We start from the raw sequence: 24,099 nt of genomic DNA, 5'->3' as shown, positions 1-24,099 counted from the left end.
TATACGTCTATAAATATTAATTGCCAGGATCGTAATAGCATATGTGATATAAAATGATGTACGAAATTCCAGGGAATATGGCGAATTGCTTAATCTTGTATTAGAGACCCAAAACAGCTATGCTTAGGGGACCAGGTTGATAGTAAACGACAAAAAATCACTGTTACGGTATTTAAGAAAGAATGAATTTAGTATATTTGCTTAAGGCGTAGTTCAAATGATTTGTATTTTATGTAGTTGTGATGCTTTATGTCCTCAACTATCTAGGATAAGATCCACCAGACTTTGGTCATACTTTCTTGACACCCGTTATTAACAATTCAAACACCCTGAAAAATTCAATAAAACGGTGGGAATTTTTAAAATTTCAAATTACACACATTAGGTCTAGTGGAATAGCGGAGATTTTTGCATGGTTCGGCAGTGCGGACCACCTGGGGCGTCTTGAACCGGATAATGAACCTCACGGTAATACACAACAGCGATTATGTATATTAAACACGCCGGACACGAATTTTGAAACTTACCTTTCTCCGAGCCGGTCGGTGTTTTTCCCATGGACAAAGCAGAATGTTATCCTACAAACTATTTTTGTCCGAAGTCATCCTTCTGAAATATTATTTTGGCCTGTCGTCAATCACGTTTGTCACCGTATTAACCCTGTGTTTGTATTAGTTTTAATGGGGTACCAAGTCAAAATACGGAAATTCCTTCAGATATTTATGTTATTGCCATGATAAATATGATATTCTTCAAATAAGATATAATACGGATTCATATTTATAGTCATAACTCAGTACGGCCGTTACTTGTCTCGCAGCATTCCTTGCTATTTCCAGGCCCGTTTATCACCAATTTGAATACCGCTAACTTCTACTTTCATTTAACATTGATTCCACGAGTGTTACTAACGATACAAACGTGTTCTCAAAGAGCATAAAATTAATTATGTAAACTAAACTTTAACTGTATACTATATGCTTTGTAAATCGCTATTATCCCGTTACTACAGTTTATAGTGATCATTAAGCATCCTTTAGCATACTTCTTTGTTTCAACTGTCAAATGTAATATTTTTAACAGTTATTTCATATTTCAACACTTATTTATATTGTACTAAATTTAATTAACATGAGTAATATATGACTTATATATTGTCTATGCCATTTTCTTTTTCAATTCGTTTATCTTCTTCTGGTCATTTATAAACCACAGCAATCTAAGTAACATGCTTCTTATTATACTGCTAGAGGTTTTTTTTAATAAACGTTTTCTTCTGTTTGAAAATACTTTAAATTGGTCCTGTTCTGTCAGATGATTGTAAGCTGAATCGAATCCTCACAGATCAGATGTCGAGGTAACTTGTCTCTTGTTGTACATCTAGGATATACTGTCAAATTGTAATCCCTCATGGGGTGTGCTGTGTGAAGGAACCCGCAGATTGATCGGTTTTGATATTTTCGCGCTGGTGCAGGAGCTTTCTCATCTTGGACCAATGTATTCTCATTTCGGTCTGGTGAATGAATGAATGAATGAAAAAGTACTTTATTAGATAAACAAAAGAGAATAAAAAAAATTGTACATAAACAAAAAGCACATTTCGGCAATGGTTATCAACCGTCTGCCGGAGTCGGACTATACATTTTTAATAAACAAGGAAAATATTTCTTCTTAAGGAATAAACAAAAGAGAGAGAAAAAGCTATATAAATAAACTAAAATAACAACATATCTATTTATGCACATATAAATAAATAACCAGGGTGTCTCTGATATATACAGTAAACATTTAATAGTTGAAATAAAAAACAAGCGTTTTCCTGTAGTTCCAGGCTTCCATCGCAAACTTTACCAGATTTAAAGACTCGGGGTTATTTAATAAAGAGATTAGGTGCTCTCTCGTCAACGTGGGCAAGCCTATATGCCGTGCTCGGAACTCAGCTAAAACTGGGCATTCTGCTAGAAAATGAAAACAGTCTTCTCGAGCCTGCCTGTTGCAGAGAGAGCACCTATCGGAACTATTGACTCTTTTGGGGTTATAATTGAGGTACAGTAACTCGCACCTAATTTTGAAAAACCAGCGAGCTAGCGGAATGGACGGAATTTTAGAATCTTGCGCTATGTTCAAGAAAGGTTGACTGATATTAAGGTCCTTAAAGAGCAAAATGCACTGGTGCAGGAGCATTGCTATCTTTGGCAAAGATATGGTCAAATTGTAAGCTTTCCTCGTAGGTTCTGTGGATAAAGAACCTGTAGTTCCGTAGGCTTCGATTATTTTGCTCTGGAATAATATTTTTTCGTATTTGGAAATTATATTGCAAAATTGTGAGATTTTCTCATCGGTTGTGTTGTGTAATGAACCTGTCGGTCAGTTCTAATCATTTTGGTCTGGTGCAAAAGTTTTTTCATTTTTGACAAAGATATTGTCTAATTGTGAGGTTCTGTGGGTGGTGAAACTGTAGTTCATAGGTTTTATGATTATTTTACTGCGGTACAAGTGTTTTCTCATCTTTGACAAATGTATGCTACCTTCATGGTGTGTGCTGTCTTTTTCAAAAGATAGTTCCTATTCACAGTAAGTTGTTTTCTATCTCTCCGGATTTCGAGCCTACAGCTCATCATCAAGTTGAAGGAGCTCTACAACCACGTCTCTCGACGTGAATTGCAAGACAATTGGTGTGTGCTGTGTGATGAAGCTATAGATAGGTCGGTTCTGATTAGTTTGGCCTGGTATAGGAGCTTTTTTTAATAAAATTTTGCCCTTGTACAAGCATTTCTTATCTTTGACAAATATTTCCTTATTGTTAGATTTCTTGAGAGAGTCTGCTGTGTGTTGAACTTACAGTTTGTTAGGTTCCGATCATTTTGGCCTGGGGGTTGCCTCATCTTGGCAATTGTTTTGTTTATACGTAGCAGGTGTTTTGAATTTCGTGGGCCGGGCGTGGGTCCGATCGTCCCGATATCGGCAGAAACCGCCGATGACAGACGCTGTCAAAGATTTCTGTGGGAGTCGTAGCGCGTAGGACATTTACAACCCAGCCCCGCCTAATAATTCCTTCCCATTAGACGAGGGATTTATTGTCATCCCAGCCCAGCCCGCTCGTCGTTCGCCTTGTTACTATTTATTCATAGTTTTTTGTTTTCCGCAAGACAAACTGCGCGTTTTACATAAATTGATCATTGTAGATGTATTAAACGAGCTTCTTTACATATTCATCGGAGCATTTTTTACATCCTCGGTTCGGCTTTGCCGTTAATCCACACGCCGCGGAGGAAGTTGCTAAACTCTCTCATTGTGCCCTTAAAAACGATTTATCGCGTTTTTTTAAAACCGTAAATCACGCCATCCTCCGGAACGGTATATTGTAAAAGAAGTCGCGAGATTTATTTCATTAGATATTCAGGTCGTCGGATGAGAATTGCCGGTAAGATATGTGGCATACGGTTTTAACGAAGCACGCATTTCCTCCCCGAACACGAACGTTCCTACATTTCACCTGCAAATTCCCTTTTTTAGAGATGCAGAGCCGTTATGGAATGTAAACTGAGACTTTCGTCCGTTTTCACGCTTTCACGCAATCTCAATGATCCTTCCGTTTACCGGCTTCCAGACTTAATTAGATCTCTTTGCATGCATTATCCAAACTAATAATACTAATAATTTAAAAATATCGCCTGACCAATCATATTCAACAACCGTACTCTTTATTAACAATATAATTATTGAGAAAGGAGTTTTGGCAATTATTCAACTATTCTGTTTATGTTACATTTCTATATTATTAGAAAATTACCGCATATCCCACCCCATCGACCAAAATTGGTTCTATATACGATTTATCTACTTGAATCCAGATAGGAAGAATAGACTGACAGATCAACTGTACTATGTGTATGTATCCACAGCTCAGTTTTCCATTTCTTTTGTTCAATTCTGTCCGTCTCCTTTTATTGAAATTGTAGGTCGGTGGACCTCGGAAGTCACTTGTCATGGGTTACAGAAAACATTTCGCCTTGTTACGGCTGTTTAAATTCACTGTAGGAAGTGACAAATGAAAAGCCGTTCAAAATGTGATATGTAAGGACCAAAGAAGCAAGGTACAAAGGTCGGAAGAAGCACACTTGGTTATGTAAATATACTTTAAGAATTTCACAGTTCAGAAGTAGTCTGTACGATTATTTGGAGGTCGTGAAATGCGGTCTGGTGTGACGTAGGTTTTAGAAAAACATTTTCTTTATCGTGCCAACGTTTCGATCTTTATTGAGATCATCTTCAGGGCTCAAAGTGTTCGTTTTCACGGCACTCTCAACACGACAGACACGAATGACACATCTAACGGAATACAAACACTTTGATCCCTGAAGATGATCTCAATAAAGATCGAAACGTTGGCACGGTAAAGAAAATGTTTTTCTAAAACTTACGTCATACCAGACCGCATCTCACGACCTCCAAATAATCATCAAGTAACGGTCACTAAACACAACACAGTAGTCTGTACGTTGCAATAAATAATTGAGGCGGTCCCTTTTCTCTGCTTCGCGAAATTTTCTATCAACTGACGGAATTGTAGGAATATCTGAACAAACTGTAATTTGAGCATAGAGAGCTGAAAAGCGCAAGTTTTAGGTATAGTATTAAATCAAACAGTTTCATAGTATTTTTGGTTGCAGTTTACCTTTTGGGATAAATAATGGTGATTTTTAAGAGTAAAGATGCGTTTCTAACGGTGCTAAGAGTTAATATCTTGAACGAAAAAGGACCTGACGGACAGATTTTCATTAAAAGGCAACATCCTCCGAGGTGGATCGCCTTCTCTGATGATTTTTCCCATCACAATCCTATCTGCGCCGAAGAGCAAGGCCGAAAGGTGATAATTGTCCAACTACAGCAAACAATTATGGAAAGTTGGTGTGTAATGTATACTAGGCATTGTTCGAGAAGACATTGTACCAATCATTGTGACACATGTTTATGTTTCCGATAGTCGTTTCGTACCACCACGTGTGCTTATGCATTCACCTTTAGCTTACACGGTTAATTTACCTAGTCGTAAAGGAAACTAGGATGACAATTTAGCCGACATGAGATCATTATTTTCCTCGTTATTTCCTGCTTAAAATAATTGGATAAGGGACAAGAATAAGGGCCGGGTGTATTCACAACTAGGACGCTGAAAGATAAATGACACGTTTATTTTTAAAATTTAAATTTTAGTACCAGCAATGATTGTGTGATTTCTCTTTGAGTTCTGCGTAGTGAGGAACCTTAGTTTTCAATTATCCTTCTTGAGTATTCTTTCTTTGGCGTGAACTGAATGATCAGTTTTGCATCTCGTTTTCTTCAATTTTCCAGAGTCTGGTGAAGTCAAAGTCTCGAGTCCCTTTTTTAATATGTTTGTTGGGTCGTATGGTCGGGCCATTTTCTGTATCAAATTATAAATTTATGTGGTATTGATATCCCTCAGCATTGTAATTTGCATATTATCGTTTGTTTCGTCATTTCAGTTTGTCAGTTCAGTGGATGTGTGTTGTCTTTTGCTCTTCCCTGTCCTATGTACTAATAGTCAATTGTACTCAAATGTACTCGATAATACTGGACTCTCTATCTTAGATGGCTTGGCTTGGCAGACAAGTTGCGGCATATAACCATGGACAGTGTTTGTTAGCTTATTTTTCTTGTGTTCATCCCTATTTTAAAGTCAAAGTTATTAGCCAAAGAGGACTGTTTTCTGGTGTTGTTCCCAATCTTGAATACGATGAAGATTGTGTTGTAGTTTGACCATTGTTCTTACTATCTAGTAAGTTTAGGACATCACCCCCACATCTCCAATATTTAATTATGATGAAATATGAACACAAACTTACAACTAAAGAATAGGAAATGCCAAGACATCGCTATTAGATTAAAAAAGATAATATAGGCAACCAGGATCGGAAAATATTAAAATTACAAATATATTTTAATGTTCATTTGTTATTCCATACTCAAGTAAATCTCTGAGGGAACTTTCAGCAGAAATAACGTTAAATTATTGGATAGACAATGTGCTGGTTTTTTAAAATATTTTTATTTTATTTTGTTATTTTGTTTCCAGAGATGGCAGAGGAGATGGTTCGTCCTTTACGACGACGGAGAACTGAGCTACTCCCTCGACGAACATGTAAGTATCGTCTTTTATGTTTACGGCCTTGCACCACGCACAGGGGCACGTTTAACGATCAAACATGGGTGTACGAGGTTCCGTTCCTTCCCGTTTTACGGTCCGGGAACTTTTGGTACTCTCCCAACACTTTACGCGACTTAGAAACTCAATCAACTCGACTGATCGGTGTCAGTCCGTTTTCGGGTCACATGCCCGTGCCCGGGATAACGGAGGATCCGAAAACGGCCCGAATCCCGCGAATTGGGTCGCCGCCGTAATTAATTAAGGACTTGACTCGTGGCGAATACTAAGTCACGACAGGTGTGAGAGCCTGTCGAAGTCCGAAGAAGGCAAGGGGGACGGCCCCTCGGAAATCCACACTTCGCGATGCCGCCTTTTATCAATATAATTTTGAAAAATATTGACGGGGTTGGCGTACTCATACTAAAACGTGTTGGGACCTTTACCTTACACCTTACGCCGTGTCGGAACCTAAACCGTATCTGTCACAGACCTCCCCCCCCGAACATTCATTTACAAATAACTTAATTTATATTGGCTTTATCATTAAAGAAATTGATGTATTTTCCATTGCTTCTCGTTTTTGGTTTTGAACTAAGATTGAATTTTAAATGTGAAATTTAAAGAATACGGAAGTAAAACATCGCTTGATCATATCTGACCTATTTAGCACATATATTTTAATTTGCCTTTAATAAATACTACGTCACCTTGGCAAAACTTGTTTCTTCAATGACCGCCTGTCCCTGTGTTCCTTTTAAAATTATAATAGGTGTTCAACGAAGCTAGATGGACCCATTTGTAGTTTATACAAGAAAAATCTGCAAATTACTTACAAGACTATCCTGTCAAACAACTATTAATCATGCCAGTTATTATGAAGTAATGATAACAATTTTATTATTAATAAATTATAAATAAATTAGTTTATTATGTAATGATTAATGTATTTGGACTGATATTAAGAGTTTATTATTTAAGGTTTTTTTTTAATTTCCCAAAGCATGAATGAGTAAGAAGGATCCTTCCGGTAAACTCGGCCATTGGCAAAAATTGACAGGCCCCACTACGCATATGTGCCCGGCGCTTTGTGGCCTTTTTGCTCCATATATTTATTGCTTATACCGCAATCTGAAATGAGATCAGCGAGTCGTTTAAACTGCTTGGGTGTACAGGAATTAATCGTCTGGTGGGACAATTACATTCCGAAGGCCGGGCCGATCCGATCGTTTCAATAAATAATTAAGAGATCACGACTTTTAAACCGTTCCATCGCGGATTGTTTACAGAAGGCGATTGTGCCAATTGTTCGAATGGCACATTTGCCTCTGTGGCCTGGATACGCAGATTAAAGTGAGTCTTGTATAGTTTTTCATTCTTTATTTATCGTAAGAGTTGGAAATTTGACTGCTTTTACCAGCTCTACCTTATTTAATACCGTGATAAGTCCAATTATCGTTACGTGCCCTTATAAAAGTAAGAGAATGTTTAAGAAAAATGAATTACGTCACAAGTAAGACGTACACAGTAAACATTTTGAAAATCACCTAAGTCCTGTGGTACAGAGTTATACAAGATTTAAATGAGAAACCGGCTTTGCGCAATTTCCTAAAATCCCGCTAAGCTGGTCGCGAGTTGAACGGCGAAAAATGGGTCCACTTGGCAAAGTCTGTTCAAAGTTAATAACAGACGCAATTTTATCATGATAGGTTTTGTTCGTTTTTCGAAATGGCCTCGTGTCGAATCGTGGAAAATGCGCCCACTTGACATACATCCTTTTTAGAATGTTGGAAAATTTTTAAGCAGTATTATACACAGTCTTCAATACGTATAGTTGAAAATGCGATAGCATGCGGACCAGAAATGTTTACACACAGTATCAATAAAAATTCATGGATTACTGGCCACAACCTATGAGGTTTTTTAACTAACTACATTCTTTTATCACCATACGTTTTGAAATGTATGCAGTGTGATGACAATGATATAAAATAACATTATTTATGACAGCTGATAAATACATAGTAAACGGTACCAAATCCCCTATCATTGTGGAATAGAGTTCTACAAGTATAACATTTGAAACTGCACTGAGGCATTTTCGTCAATTTCATGTATCATAATCGTTTTCATGAACGGACACGTTCATATTTCAATACTTTTGTAGATAGTTTCCGTTAGAGATGGACATTTTCTTAAGAAGCTATGAAGGTGGACCAGTGTAGATTTCAGGTCGAGCCAATTACAACTCCTAGATTGTAGACGACAAGCTAGGATTTTTCTCACCTTTCCTCATTTCCTTACGTTAGAGATTCCTTAAGTTTATCTTACGTACTTCACGTTAGAGAAGGCATTTTATCTTTCTACGTATGGCTGAAGAAGCGATGACAGACGGACCAGTAAAGATTTGATTAAGGCCGATCCAATGGCAGTTTTCATCGATTGCTGAACACAAGCTGTGATGTTTCTCACCTTCCCCCAATTCCTTAACGATCTTTGTGTTAGAGATGGAATTTTCTTGTTTTACCTCTGGCTGAAAAAGCAGCATTTGTACCAGTGATGATGTTAGATCGATTCATTCATAGTTCATTAATTGCAGGCCACAAGTGAAGTTTCTCATTTCTCTCCTTTCCTTTTATGTTTATTTATTTAATTCTATCCTATTTACATTCCGTTAAATACTTTTGTTTTACATCCGGTTGAAGAAGCGACGACAGGCGGACCAGAGACGATAACAGATCGTCCATCTACTACCAGTATCCATAGATTGATATCCACTAGCTATGAAATTTTTTATATTTCCTTATTTACTCATCTCCATACGATTTAAAATAAATACAGTTTAACTATAATCATAAATTGTTTATAAATAAATTTATACAAATTGGAAACAATATTCTAACATCGCCTAAGTATAGGTTGATTGTTTTTCGGAAAAATTGCAAGTTGAACCAAAAAGTAAGCCCGTTTGGCTCACAGCCTTTTCAGTTGACAGGTAAAATTTCGAGTTTATCCAACATACTCTACATTAGAGAAAGACATATTCTAGAAACTCTGGCTGATGAAGCGATTACGCGCGGACCAGTGAAAATTTTAGATCGAGACAGCTCTATCGCTGGCCACAAGATGTGATGTTTCACACCTTTCCTCCTGTGTCCTTAAGTTTATGCCACATACTTTCCGTTTGAAATGGGCTTTTGTTGTAAATCTGGCTGAAGAAGCGAGGCAACAGAGTTATACAAGTTGCAATTTTGAAACAGCACGTACACAATTTCTTAAAATCCCGATATTTCAGTTTTTCTTAAAATGAAAGTTGATGCGAGTCTGACCTCGAAAAATGAATCCGCTTGGCACAGTTTATTCAGCGGGCGAGGAAAATTTTGAATTTATCCTACTAAGTTGCCGTTAGAGATGATTTTCCTACAACGGGTCGGGTACGGCTGGCTGACGAAGCGATAACAGGCGGACCAGAGAAGATTGCTGATCCGACCGCGAACAGTTCATCGATTGCCGACCGCCAGCTGTATCCCCATTTCCTTATCTACGTACTCTTTTGAAATATATGCCGTGTAATTATAATGCTAATAAAAACCCGCAATGTTTATCATATTTTTTATTCGCTTGTTTGTCATTTTGAAATTAATTTTCAAAATAAATATTCCCAACTCGATTTCGAACCGTTGTAATATATATATTTAATACTGTATAGATGTAATATTTATAACCCTGTCGAGTCTGAACTGATATTATTCAAACAGACGTCACATATGTAATCGTTTTGAGATAGCTTGTATATTAATTGTTGATATTCGGAAAACGGGTGTGGTTGGAAAACAACCGACTACTCATTTAATTTATAATCATCCCTGAGGCAGAGATGGTGAAGATTATGACACCGGCTTCATCTTGTTGGACGACAATATTTCTAATACTTTTTTTTTCTCTTCATCTCGATATATCATAGTTTGGCGTATAATCTGCACCGTATCTGCCCTGAGGGCGATTACAAATTAACTAAGATTCGCGATTTACTATTCAAAACACGGAAGACGCCTTCTCGTCGTTTATTCGCCCCTTTTGAAAACGAGAAAAACTTATCTCTACTGTTTCGGATTTGTGAAGAGATTCTGAGGGTGAAAAGATTTTTAATTACTGCCGGCGCATGCTGGGTGTCAGAGGCCCTAATGAGTCTCGATCCCATGTGGGACATTGTTTCGCAACCTCTCACAATAGGCGTTCCCAATGGGTTATTGATTGCGTGTACTCCCGGAAAGTATTCGGGATTTATGGGAACGACGTGCACGTTACGAAACCGTACGGTTGAAAGACAAGAAACGATTTATAAACTTCGGTCAAATATTAAAATGAGTTTTGACCAGGGCCCATTTTTTCTGTCATCGTTAAAATGACTCTGGCGTTCACTTTTCCAGAAAAGGTTAATACTACCATGGCATTAGACTTTTAAACGTGTTTTATCATTCAGAAGTGGGAAAGAACACTATAAATAAGTTTCTTTAAAACCTTTCCGAACGATTTTGACATATTAAACCTCTTGATGGTCCATTCTCTTTTAACTGTTTTTTAACACACCTTATCTTTGGAAGTTTTCACACGATATTTCAACATGTTTTTCCTTCTGTTTTCTTCCATCGACATATCTAGAGATATTGGTATTTCAGTAATGCTACTTTATGATTTCTTGTTCTCTGCTGTGTGTTTCACCAAGATTCTGAAACTGTTCTTTTAAAACATTTGACGACAATACTATCTAAAATCAGTAAATACTCTCTACTTAAAAAGTTGTTTTATCACCTTCTCGCTGTTTTTTGTATTGTTTGTAACAATTATGTACAAACTTAAGGGGAAACGGAAAAACTATGCCCTACATTAAAGCTTGTATTGCAACACATCCTAGCCTAGATAATTTTTTATTTATTGTTTTAAAAAGTAGCATAATAAATAACATTGTTGAAAAGGGAGATATAATGTCAAAAACCCCAAGACAAACTTCAAAACTAGCCACTTTTTTTTTCTTCTTTTTTTCTTTTAGCATACAGACAAAGTCCCGTGAGTAGTGCCCAGGTCCAAGATCCCGCCAGAATAGAACCAGACCAGGTCAGCCCAGTACACCGCCGAGCGGTCGGCCGAAGTGCACCTATTAAGTATAGACATTTGACATTTGGGCAACACCACCCCGATTCGGATGCTTCAGAAAGATGCGGATAAAAACCACTTACATCCCCTGGTGAGGTCGTGGAAAAGTAAGCATCTTCCCCCCAGTCCGGAGCACAACTTGCCCTGTGCACTTTCTTCGACCCCCTCGTCAGCACCCGGCCCGCCCAGACCCATCCAGCGGAATACCAGCCCACTCGGCTATCTGACTTAATTATATGTCCAACCCGGCGTTCTGTAGAAATTCATAAATTCCTCTATAAACTTTTCCGTTACTTGATGCCAACATGCTCTCAAAACAAAACGGCTTAATTACTTCTTTCAGCAGGAAGAGTCGGTCGAAAAGAGTTGCTCTAGTAGTTTCGTGCTCCGTACAGGAGAACACTAAGTGTTTGAGGGTCTCTGGTTCGTCACAGGTTGGGCAATTTGACGACTGTCTGAGTCTGATCCTATACAAATGAAACCGCAGATAGCATGGTTCCTCAACCGCGTTGAAACTGAAAAGAATATTTTGCTTCCGTGTTCGTTCATGAACCAAGAAACAGCCACCCAATTTTGAAAGTTACAATGTTCGCTTACGTTTATAGCAGCCCGTGTTGACATGTTTAAGTCGTAAAACTATGCAAGTTAACGGGCCCTGACAATTAACTTTTTGTTTACTAACTTTATTTTTAGAACTCGTACGTGAATATTCGCCACTTGCTGACCCAAAACGTCTCCTGATATGATCTCTTCAACTGTTGCTGCAACTAACGGCGCTGTTAATTGCCCCAAGAGTTGTCCTAATGAGAATCAGTCGCCGGATCTCTCTCTCTCTCTCCTATTACAGATTGGAATCTTTAGCCTAGTTAGACGAGATCTGTTGACCCTTTCGCTCTCGTCGGAGCGGAAAAACGGAAGGAACGTTTCCAGAGAAAACCGACTGTGGAAGACACATGTGGGGCGTCCAGCTGGCAGATTTCCCCACGGGATGATCCGACACTTCTTTCAGGATATGTTGTACGTAGATAAAAATAGGAAAAAATGAAAATGATTTGAACATGGTCAACATTGACCACCGACCAAAATTAAAAGGCAATACAAACAAATAGATAGTATTTCATGGTAGTACATTTTTAAACATTATATGCTGGTCAGTCCTTAAAAAAAGCGAATTTTTTATATATATAAAAGGCAACTTATAAGAAACAACAACAGCTGTTAAATCTTCATCTGCATAAAGTAGTGCATAAGTAGTGAATTTTCTAAAGTAAAACATCACCATGTTCTCTGCCCACTATCACGGTGATTTTCAGGCAGCAAAAAAAGATCAAGGCGTGAGCCAATATTAAGTGGCCAGAGATTTTTTCCCCGCGAATTCTTGCCAGAATACGTAACGTACGAAGTAGTCAGTCTATTATGCATTCTGCCGCATAAGCAATTAGTTCCTGACAAGAAGACGGCTGACGGCTAACAAAGAACAATCATTAAATTAAACCACCGCCAACGCGTTTAAGGATAGAATCGGGTTTCTGGGGCGCCGTTTCGAATAGAAGATATCCTTACGTTATCAGGGTCTAAGGGCGTAGGATAAGTACGATTCGTGTGGGCGTGCCGCACCTTATCTAGTGTCACCCGGTCGCATTCCATGTGGCCGCCTGCTCGAGTGAGAATCCAAGTTCAAGATCAATTAAACTCCGGTATGTATGAAGAGAGGAATGTAGATTGACCCACAACACATAAAGTTGGGTCGTTTCCGTACATCCTATGCCCGTCTTCAAATGTTAACGGTTTATAACTCAGCGAGGATAAACAGCATAGACTTAACTACAGAACTTAATATAAGTTTTTGTCCCACCAGCTACTTTAACCGATAGTATTATAAGCAGTAAGAATCCCCACATGGCTCAATATCTATCTATATAATGTTTAATATATATTTCGTCAATCAGTCTTTTTTTAAGCGTACCAACCCCAGTGTAGAGGGTGGCGAGTGTAGGTCAAAGCAAGGTTGATAAGAAATGACGAACTTACATCACTTAAAAAATGGTTATTGTCCACCCAGCCACCATATCTGATAAGATGATAAGATCTCAATTTCGTGGTGCCTGCACAAGTTCGACATAAATTTTGTCAGTTAATTTAGTAAGAGTTACTAAAAATTAAGATATCAGGATGAATAACATGTAGCTAAGTTATTTCCCTTCATTTTGGTTTGCCTGTTCAGGTTGATGTAACATTGCTGCTTTGTCTTCACCAAGCGTTCGGTTCTTTTTATTAAGGCTACTTAAGTCTCTACAGGACGATAATATTATTAAATGATTTTGCCTTATAGTAAATGAATACAGTTTTTCTTTAGAACTTACGGATACTCAGTTCAAAGCCGTAAACAAAACCTGCTCCTTTGGCTTGTTCAGTAAGAAAATGATTTCTCACGTCCATCAGTTCTCACTGTTTATAAAGTAAAAGTACTAATATACACTTTGAACCCAGTGCAAAATCTAAAGCAAATCGTTTGTATTTCCCAGGATTTCTGATATGATTGAAAAATGGGTCTGGAGGATGGAAGTGTGTAAATTCGTGTGATTTTGTCCGTCTTTATCTTTTTCCTTTCCCTTCTTTTTATTTATCGGAATGGGTTTAACGATTTTTTGTACTAACCCAACAACAGAGGATAAGCCAAGTACGAGAATGATAGGAAATGCCCTAATTACATCACTCAATATAGATTTTTGTCCTCCGACCGCTATAACTTATAAGGTTTCTAAGCTTTATAAAGTTTACGGCTCAACAAAAAATAATAATAAAAAAGGAGCTACAAAGACAAAAAATATATCATCATTAGGTTTGAAATAAATGTTGTTAGTAGAGTAAAATTACTTCTAAGCTTTATAAAGTTTACAGCTCAACAAAAAATAATAAAAAAGGAGCTAGAAAGACAAAAAATATATCATCCTTAGGTTTGAAATAAATTTTGTAGTAAAGTAAAATTAAAGAGATTTCCTCTTTTTGCCAGGATGATGAAAAAGTCTATAAATAATTTCCAACCATTTTGGCTTGCCTATCTTAATTTTTTTCGGCAATGAGAAGGTTAGGGGTTGGCTTACAAGGATTTTCGAATCATGCATGTCTTCTGAATCTGCTGCTTTATCTTTGACAAGCTTTCGGAATTTTACTAAGCCTTATTACGCTGGGCTCTGGTCAAAAAAGGCAAACAAGAGCGTAATATTTGCTTGGTTTAGAAGGCAAATGATTTCTCAGGTCCGTCTCTTCTCGCTGTTTATATTTACAAACGTACACTTTGAGTGCAATCTTCACCTGGAAGAGATAACAAAATCGACTTGTATTTTATCGGAACTAAAACAAAAACATTCACATTTACTCATTAATTCTTATGATTAGCAAATTTAAAAAAGTTGCCTCGTTGTACGTTTTATTCTTGTAATTTGTATTTATTTTTTCCTTTTTTCTTCTATTATGGGGTATTTTTAGGCCTTCTAAACGAAAATGATAAGGCTTTATTATTTGTATACAACTTATTAAGCAGTTTTTAAAGCCGAGGTTCGACGTTTCGGTATGTTTCGAGCCATAGTTATGATGGTCAATGTATTTTATTTGATAGGACGTAGGATAATGGATATTGTACTATGACTGGTGCACAAAAGATGCCGAAAAGTCGTATACCAATCAAACCACGCCGTCGAATTTCGGCTTTAAAGAACTGCTGCTTAATAAGTACGTTTAATTTTGATTTTGTGCTCTAAGTTAGTGTATGCGACCGAACATGTGGCAGTTAAGTTGTAGATTTTAAAGAAATTTTGTTTACGCAATTTATTCAATTAATCGCATGTTTTTTAATCGCCTGTGGGTCTGAAAGCCGAAACATAGCGAGAAAAATCGGATCACGATGATTATAGAAGTAAAATGCGGGAAAATGTAGGACAGTACATACGAACCGAGTAGGATATCCAAGGACATCCGTTATTATAGAAATTGTTGTTTGATTTTGTATAGCACTAGATGAAACACGAGGATTGTGGATCAAATTCTGTCAAGTTCGATAAAAGCGTTTATTTTTTCTTTGTGTGTGAGACGAAGATAGATGTTCCTTTTGGTTGAATTTTCTGTTTCCATCTCCCTTCTTTCAATGGGTCCGTCCATTTCCGACGAGACGTATTCACTTTATACCGGCTGAGGCGAGAGTAAAAATGTTTACGACTCAGGTGCTTTTACAATCGTTTCACGACCGGGCGGAAGATAGCTGCCGGGCGCCGGTCGAGTTCATGCATTCCTCAGGGCGGGTTGAATTAAAATTTCCCGGTTTGACAAAGAGGCTCGTCTCAGTGACTTTCTCGTCGATAAGTGCACTTTTACACACTTGGGAATCTTATCGTGAGGACGGAGTATCCGGGGAATCGGGACCGGTTCCTCCAGCCGGGTTATGGAAAAAGGAAGCTTTTACGCTTGTTTACGTCTCGTCTCGCCATATGGTGAATCTGTCGATCTGTTGATAAATACAGGCTGAGATGTGGCACGTGTCACTTAACGCAACGGATTCTATCCACGGCCGTTTCCTCTGACTTTTCTCGGTCAACGTTTACCGGTGGAAGAAGCTTTTTTGCTGTATTTCCACAACGCAGATCGCTCCGTTATAAAATTCCCGGTGTCGAATCTCCTAAATAATCTGTGAGTATACATTATAAAGGGATGAAATTGTAACAGGGTCTTCAACCTTTTCATGATAAGGAGGATTGTGACATCTCTTATCTTAATTGTTTCAAGAGATAAAAGACTTTTCCAGTTTTTTTCTCTGTAATCGGTGTCTGTTTCGAAACCGAAGGTTCACGTGATCTTCGACTTTCCCTGCGATCACAACGGCCTTCGATTTGCATATAAGAACCGTTGAAAATAGATTACGGCCCAGAATGACAGGAGGAACGATCGCAGATGTTGAACAAGCTGAAATAATGATACGGTGATTAGCAGTGTCTCCTATAACGGTGTGCGTAGCAGTGTTCCATTTCTGGACGCAAAGAAGCGGAACTTTGGCGGATTTGATTATTGCATACGAGCGTGATTACATACGGCCCGACTACCGAGAACTAACGGGCCACGTGTATCGAACCTCCGAGAAATAAATCCAATTTAAAGCCGGGGGTCGTGATCGCACCGTGATAAAACTCATGGAGCGCCGCTAATTCCAGATGAAAAGCGGCTAATTTGTGATTTTAAGTCATGCGACCTCCTGATTCGGATGATGCTAATTTCTTACACACAGAACCTGGAATAAACAGTCATAATTGCTGCAGAAACCTTGTTACAAATTATTTCTTACATCTAAGGTCATTAAGTGTATATTTAATCATGTTTTGAACCAATTATACTTTGGATGCTTTTAAAGACGTCTAGTTTTAGAATGGCTTATATTTCAGTTCGGGCTGATCATCCTGGTCAGTCTACCCTCTTTGGATTGGTCTGTCAAGACGCTTTTCCACATTTCTCCATACTGCTGGGCTTCTGTCAATTGATTTACCGTACAACCACAAGTGGAATATGCAGAAGTATAGAAGAATACATGGACGTAACTCCAACCCTGTCGTAAAGTATCATAATAAAAAACAATAAAAAGCGGAGATTTTTATTCATGTCTGCGATGTGACGAACCGGTAATTTTGTCGGCTCAGGTCATCCTGGTCTGCCACTGCATAAATATGATTCACATCGGTGATAGAGAAGTGCTGAAATGCATCTGACAGACCAAATTAGCATGAAAAGCCGGAACCGGATGGTCTGGAAATACCTAAAATGATGATTATAATAAGAAGCGAGGGTTTTGTATTCCCCAAGTACTGCACATTATGTCTTATGGTATTTTTTCTAGTTTCTTAGTTCATTTCAGTTTACTCGGTTATCATGCATACATAGGTTCTGGACCTATATATGGTCTTGAAGATCCTCCAGTCAGTTTGCATGCCTATTCTTTACCAGAACTCCTTTGTGCCTTGGCACTTCAAGATATTGCCAGATTATGTTTCTGGAGCCAATCATAATCTCTTAAAACGTAATAGGATGTTATATAAAGGATGTTCCCGAGTCATATAGTAGTCCTTATTTCTACGAATGAATGACTGATTTAATTTCTTGTTGTATGCCCAAAATATTTAGTCCTCATACAATTTTATACGACCTTTTTTTAAGCTAATTCTGCAGCCAGTTGTACTCTTTGCAACTCTGGTGCTTAGATTTATCTTTGTCCACTGTATAGTTTTTGGTCAGCTTGTTTTCGTTGGAAATGACGTTATTTTGGTTGCAACTATTGATTGATCATGTTAATCATCGGTTAAGGCGTTTAGCAGATAGTCAAATCTTTGAAGCCTTGTTGTGTAAGCACTATGAAATTTCATTTATGAAAATTGATTAATAAATTTCTCCTCGAATAGATAGTTTCATTCTTTTTTGTTTGTATGGATTTTGTTTTTGTTACAAGCTGTTAATTAAATTGATTGGCAATTCAATTGCTTCGCGTGGATTCAACGCTGTCTCATTATCAATCTTCGTATCCGCTTGGTCTCGCTGTTTACCCTCGGCGTTCTGATTACCACTATATCTTGAACCGATTCGGTTATTTGTGATTTTCCAGACATTTGACCTCAATTTATCCAAACATTTGATCGGTCAGATAATAAGTTCTGGGCCAACAAACTTCATGAACTCGACTGTTTATTAATTAAATATTGATCTTGTTATTAGCTATGTTTCTTTTTTTAACACGTTCGCTGCGCTGATTAACAGTTTTTTTTCTGACTGTCGACTAAATGAACCAAAATAATGTGATTTTTAAGTTTTTTGTTAAACCGAAAGACATTACGTAATTGTTTGGAAGATTAGGTATTTTTAAAATAGATTTTCCTTAGTGACTGACCGTGAATATTCTTCCATAGTTTCCTTATAGTTATAACACTTTTTATATATTTAAAAATATTTACGTTAATCTTAGTTTTCGACCATCCTGGTCCGCCTAGGCGCGTGTTTTTTTGCCTGTCGTAATATAAAATGTAAATGTTATAAGGTGTTTTTTTTTTTAAAGACTGCTGTTAGAAACTTAAAACAAACATTAAAACGAAAAAGAGAGAATGAATTAAATATGACTTTCTTATTAAAACCACTGACGCTGATTATTATTAATGTAAAATTATCAGCCATTAAAACAAGTTCAGATTGATTTTCTGTAGTTTAGTGTAGTCGTTATAATTATTTCAGCTACCGTACACTTTATACGTTCAAACTTTACACGAAAGTGTCAATTAAAAGAACCTGATTAAAAGTGATTTCCGTCTTGAAGATTTGAGATTTTTTATTAATTAAAAATAATGATGTGATAAACCGACATAATCTGTAAGGAAGTTGCTCCGATGGCCTTGATAGATGCACGTCGAAAATCGTGTCCTCGTTCATTCTCCCGCACCGCCTTAATTTATATTTCATTTTAATTATAATGAAGGATTCGCACATTTGCCAAACAGGTAGTCAGGATTGATGGTTAATTATTATGATTACTGCCGGTAAAGTTGGAAAAACAAAGACCATGGCATTGTATCTATCTGTGATTACTCAAAATCGATTTTTTTGCACCTTTGACCAGGTAGAGGACTTAACTTGTTAAATGTTTCTAAATGAAGCACGACGCCAGGTTTGGAATTAGCGAGAATAGTCAGAATGACCTGATGATTTATACCTGAAATCATTCCAAGATTTAAATTTTTTTTTGATATTGAAAATTAGGCGCTTTTTTTAGACAGGCGTTGTCTTAAGCGGCTCTCGGTCATCTTCCGCTACAACAGACAGAAGACCGTTGGCCAAAGGATTAAGCGAAAAATCGATCGTTTTACAAAAAATTAAACTGGATTTGGTCAAGAAAGTGTTTTCGTTTCTCGTACAAACTGTAATAGAAAAATAATATTTTAAAAAATTAAGTTTTTTGGAATTTTTTTATTAAAAATATATGGGTTTTCTTAATGCAATTATTTGTCGAAATTGATATAATTTTTGTAAATAATAACGGTCAAATATAATCTTAACCTTCTTAGGAAATAAGACAGCAGAACATATCTTGCCCGGTTTGGAGCTTCAATTAGTTTTTCGCATGTTCTTAATGCTTATTTAGTATAATCTTAACATCATCACTAATCAGTTTAATAAGAAATAAATTTGTGCATCGGTTGATCAGAAGCGAAAGGTTTTTTTTCTTTCTTTTTTTTTTTAAATAAATAAAACCGCCGTTTTCGATTTCGACGAAATCGTCGGTCTAAAGATGGGCATCCTTTTTACATAATGCCAGGATTTCTGACAGGCTCCAAATTATCCGTTTGCGCCGATTTACAGTCGGCATCGCCCATGAGACGCTAAGTAGGTACCTATTAACATTTCATTGGGTAGCCCCAAACCCGAAAGAGTGGCGAAAACCCATTCTCCAGCCCGGTTCTCTGTAATTATCGATATTCCCTTTTTATCACGACTCGAATCCATTTCGTACGCCGGCCGGCGTTCGTATCGAGGTCCGTTCTAACGCCTGTTGATGGCTAAATGCGACTCCTGACAGGATAAATATTGAAACTTGCACAGAGAAGGGAAAAAGACTGAGGAAACTTCAAATATGTCACAACAAAACATCAAAAGGAAATCCATTTATCTCCCCCTCCACTAAAACCTCCATTAAAAATTAAATGGCACAGGGTATGAAAACCCAACAGTAGGCCTGGAGGTCGATTTTTATTAGTTGTAGCTTAGCCTGACAATTTTTTTCCTTACAAACAATTCATCGAATTAGGCTAGCACAGTCTTATCTAATTGAGTGTAGAACTTCCATTTAATTAAGGTTTTTAGTCGAGATAAAAAAGTCAGTGTCACGAGCGGGATTCGAACCCACGCTGCTGCTGTACCACTTGAGCTATCGTGACTTCGATCCACTCGGATACTAACTGCCCATCTCAACCACACCTTTTGAATTTTCCCTCCTTTTTGCCATTTTTCAAATGTCTGTAATCTATTTGATTCTCGGCGACAAATGAAATGGCCACGGAGAGCTTTTGTGAAGGTATACTTCATTTTAACTTATTAAATTCACTAGTTTTTGTGGTCCGCTTGACCAATTAATATCTTTCAATTAATTAAGGTTTTTAGTTGAGATAAAAAAGTCAGTGTCACGAGCGGGATCCCGTGACACCTTAATTAATTGATAGATATTAATTGGTCAAGCAGACCACGAAAACTAGTGAATTTAATGAATGTAGAACCATGACATTTTTAATTCTCAATTTAATAATCGGTAAAGCTAAGCATCTTCTAAGTCATGTTGAGCATAAAAATGATTGGAACACGTACTAAGGCATTTTCCTCCTGCTGAAACTCCATAATGATTTATTTTTAACATATCATTTAAAAAAAAGTTAAATCTTAAGGCCCATTTCAGTAAATAGTTTAAAACCGCACCACCACGGTAAAAGTCATAGTCCTTTTTAATGGCATTATATTAAATCAGTAATCAGGGGGAAATAAGTTTGGGAGAGTTGTTCCTATTTCAGAAATCATTGTTTCTCTGGCAATGTTTATTTTGTTGGTGTTAATATTTTTTAATTGTAAAGTACATTTTCTCTATGTGTGAAACAATTAAATATTTTTTCCACTTGTTATACCAACGACCTCATCAAGTTGGTAATATTATTGTCAGCTTACAGCACTCTAAGGCGAAGACTTTCAGAAACTGGATTACATGCAAGATGGAACTGCCGCTGGTCCAGAATTTCTGACAGAACAGCTCGGTTATGTTTCGCTAGGAATTATATCAATTGGTGTGAGGAATTGGACTAAAATCTCGTTTTCGGATGAGTCAAGGTTTTGTGACGGCCGAGAGCGGGTTTAGAGAAAGAAGAGGAGAGCAATATATCCCCTGCTACATTTTCACTCCCGAGCAGGTACACAGGTGGCGGTTTGGGCAAGGATTTTTTACGGAACGTCGTACAAACGTGATCTTCATCGAGGGTTCCCTAACAGCTGTGTGTATTACTTATAGTATAGTATAGTATATGTAATGAACGAAAATTTTATAAATTGGCATTAGCCAGTCCATTCCTAATTAGGTGGTGGAGAGGGATATCTCTATGAAAACAAACTTTAGATTGACATAAGTACTTAACTTTATTTACAAAATCCCGTATACAAATATCAACTTGTTCAGAACGGAATCAATAGGTATGTAAAACTCGATCCAATTTCAAAAGTGGTAATTTGAACGTTAATGATTAATAAATTAATGGGAAGAGTTAGATTTTTTTAGCCTTCACAAATTTGGATAGGTTGGGTTTAATTTTTGATAGCTCGAGACGGAGTCGGGTTCAGCATCTAGACAGCTTTGGTATTTGGTTATGGTGGCTGTATAGATAGAAAATCCGGATTCACATAGGTAAATTGTGGCAAATGGAAACGAAACACGTTTTGCTTTTTCAATGACCGGTTGATATTGTTTATTTCCTTGTCAAAAATGGGGAAAACTATAGGACTCGAAAATAAATTTCAAGGTGGTATCGAGTTCTTCTGTCAAACATTTTTATTCAATTAATGATAGACTGGTTGGCTTTTCGAAATTGAAAACGGTTTGACCACCCATTCTGGTCTTGTGCATCAGCTATTGGGATGGAGTGACCATACATTTTTATTCTGTTGTGATCCATGCTAAGAAAATCAATCTTATAAATCTAAACATATTTAAATTTTAAATTATCTCTGTAAAAGCTGATCATGAATAAACTAAGAAAATATATCGAACCTGTTTTGTGTTTAAAAAAGTCTAATCACATCCATGTAAGAAATGCACATTACAATGATAATTTATGTCTAGTATGTTCTTTATATTAAAAAAATAAAAGAAATTAACGCAGGAAAACATTCCACCTCTTTCTTCTCAACAGATTCAACCCTAAACTGGATTTTTCTTTTGAAGGCTCAACTTCGTCATTAGCATCGAAATTTGTGATACTCTTCCCATGCAATGAAAGACGCTTCTCATTCATTTTAATAAAAATATCTTATAAATACGACAGTATACATTGGCCGTTTCTCATAATTGAAAACGATTATTCGGAGATCGTGAGGTGCGGTCTGGTATGACGTAGGTTTCTTTAGAAAAACATTTTCTTTATCGTGCCACGTTTCGATCTTTATTGAGATCATCTTCAGGGCTCAAAGTGTTTGTTTTCTGCGGAATTGTGCCATCCTTGTGTGTCGGGTTGAGAGTGCCACTTAAGAATGGCACAATTCCGCAGAAAACAAACATTTTGAGCCCTGAAGATGGTCTCAATAAAGATTGAAACGATAAAGAAAATGTTTTTTTTTAAACCTACGTCACACCAGACCGCATCTCACGATCTCCGAATAATCATTGACTAACGTCTCTAATCACCACATTTAATTGAAAACTCACTAGTTTTCGTGGTCCGCTTGACCAATTCATATCTTTCAATTAATTAAGGTTTTTAGTTGAGATAAAAAAGTCAGTGTCACGAGCGGGATTCGAACCCACGACCTTTCCCCTAGATACGCCGCTACTCTACCACTTGAGCTATCGTGACTTCGATACACTCGGGCACTAACTTCGTAATCCCAACCCCACTTTTTTTATTTTCCCTCCTTTTTGCCATTTTTCAAATGTCGTTTAATCTGTTTGATAATTGAAAACGTTGGCTAATTTGAAATTATTGTCCATCACCAGTGATAACAATTCAGAACGTAATTCCAGTAATCTATCGTTAAATCGTAAATTTAAGCACAAGCAAGCCCTAACTTCTGTATTGATCAAGGCTTTCCATATCGACATACAGTATTGTGAAAAGTATTGATTTCAATAGGCGCAAATTGATATAATTAATAATTTGAACATACTCAACCTAAACTTTCTTAAAAGTGGTTAGCATTTCTTTTATATAGAGCTAAAGCATGTCTGTGGAAAACACAATGACTGCTGCTGCAAAATAAAAACTTTCGTTTTCAGTACACATTTTTAACAGTTTTTTTTAAATTTCTATTTATTCATTCTCCGTTTATTTTTGTAATTATTACTTTTTCTGGAAATTTAGGGGGCGTTTAGGGTCGGAACACAGTTTGGGAAGCCCCGAAATTGACCGCATTTAGAGATTTTAGAAAATGTAATTAGAAACCTAGGTGTATGAGTCGGGGTGTGTAATATACTGCCCTTTTAAGAGCTGTTGTATCCACCGTTCTGTGCCTACAGCACCACCGGTGAGTCCTAATTCATCAAGAAATTTGATTAGGAGGCTCGGTTTAAGTGGTTGAATTTCTTCAACGGTTACATTGTACGTCCCAAAGCACTTCCTCCTTCCGGCAAATGTGGCGACACAGTTGGTTAATAGGTGTGTTAATGTCTCCTCTGATTATAAACCTAACCTATTCTACTTTTATTGGGAGTTTGTAAGGGATTGAAGGCATAATTATGTCAATTCCAGCAGTTTTTATTTTTAATTTATCTAACTTCATAGTCCTGGTAACTGTTATTGCTTTCTGTCACATATGTAATCACATGACAAAAATTACTAATGTTAACGTAACAGATTGATTGGCCTGTTAGATGCCGTATCGTTCAAGGGTTGAGGGAATGATTAAAGTTACTTGTTCAAATTTTCTTCTATAGATGATTATGTCATTGCCTTTTGTTTTCTCTGTTAATAGAAAGGTCATTAAACTACGCTCATTGGGGGTTAATTACTTGTAAA

General features: G+C 37.1%; 1 protein-coding gene across 2 annotated transcripts in view; it reads left to right on the top strand.

The window, feature by feature from the left end:
- The window catches only part of LOC106661361 (protein outspread), a 234,614-nt gene that overhangs the window by 150,479 nt on the left and 60,036 nt on the right, over positions 1–24,099 (top strand). For both annotated transcript variants that reach the window (XM_014384676.2, XM_014384679.2), the window contains exon 4: positions 6,098–6,163. In XM_014384676.2, the coding sequence (XP_014240162.1) occupies positions 6,098–6,163 (66 nt within the window). The remainder of the gene's footprint in view (positions 1–6,097; positions 6,164–24,099) is intronic.

Source organism: Cimex lectularius, unplaced genomic scaffold (genome assembly GCF_000648675.2).
Source record: "Cimex lectularius strain Harlan isolate CLEC.00 unplaced genomic scaffold, Clec_2.1 scaffold20, whole genome shotgun sequence".
Classification (NCBI taxonomy): domain Eukaryota; kingdom Metazoa; phylum Arthropoda; class Insecta; order Hemiptera; family Cimicidae; genus Cimex; species Cimex lectularius.
Note: the sequence above shows the minus strand (reverse complement) of the source record. Positions and strands in the feature narration are given on the sequence as shown.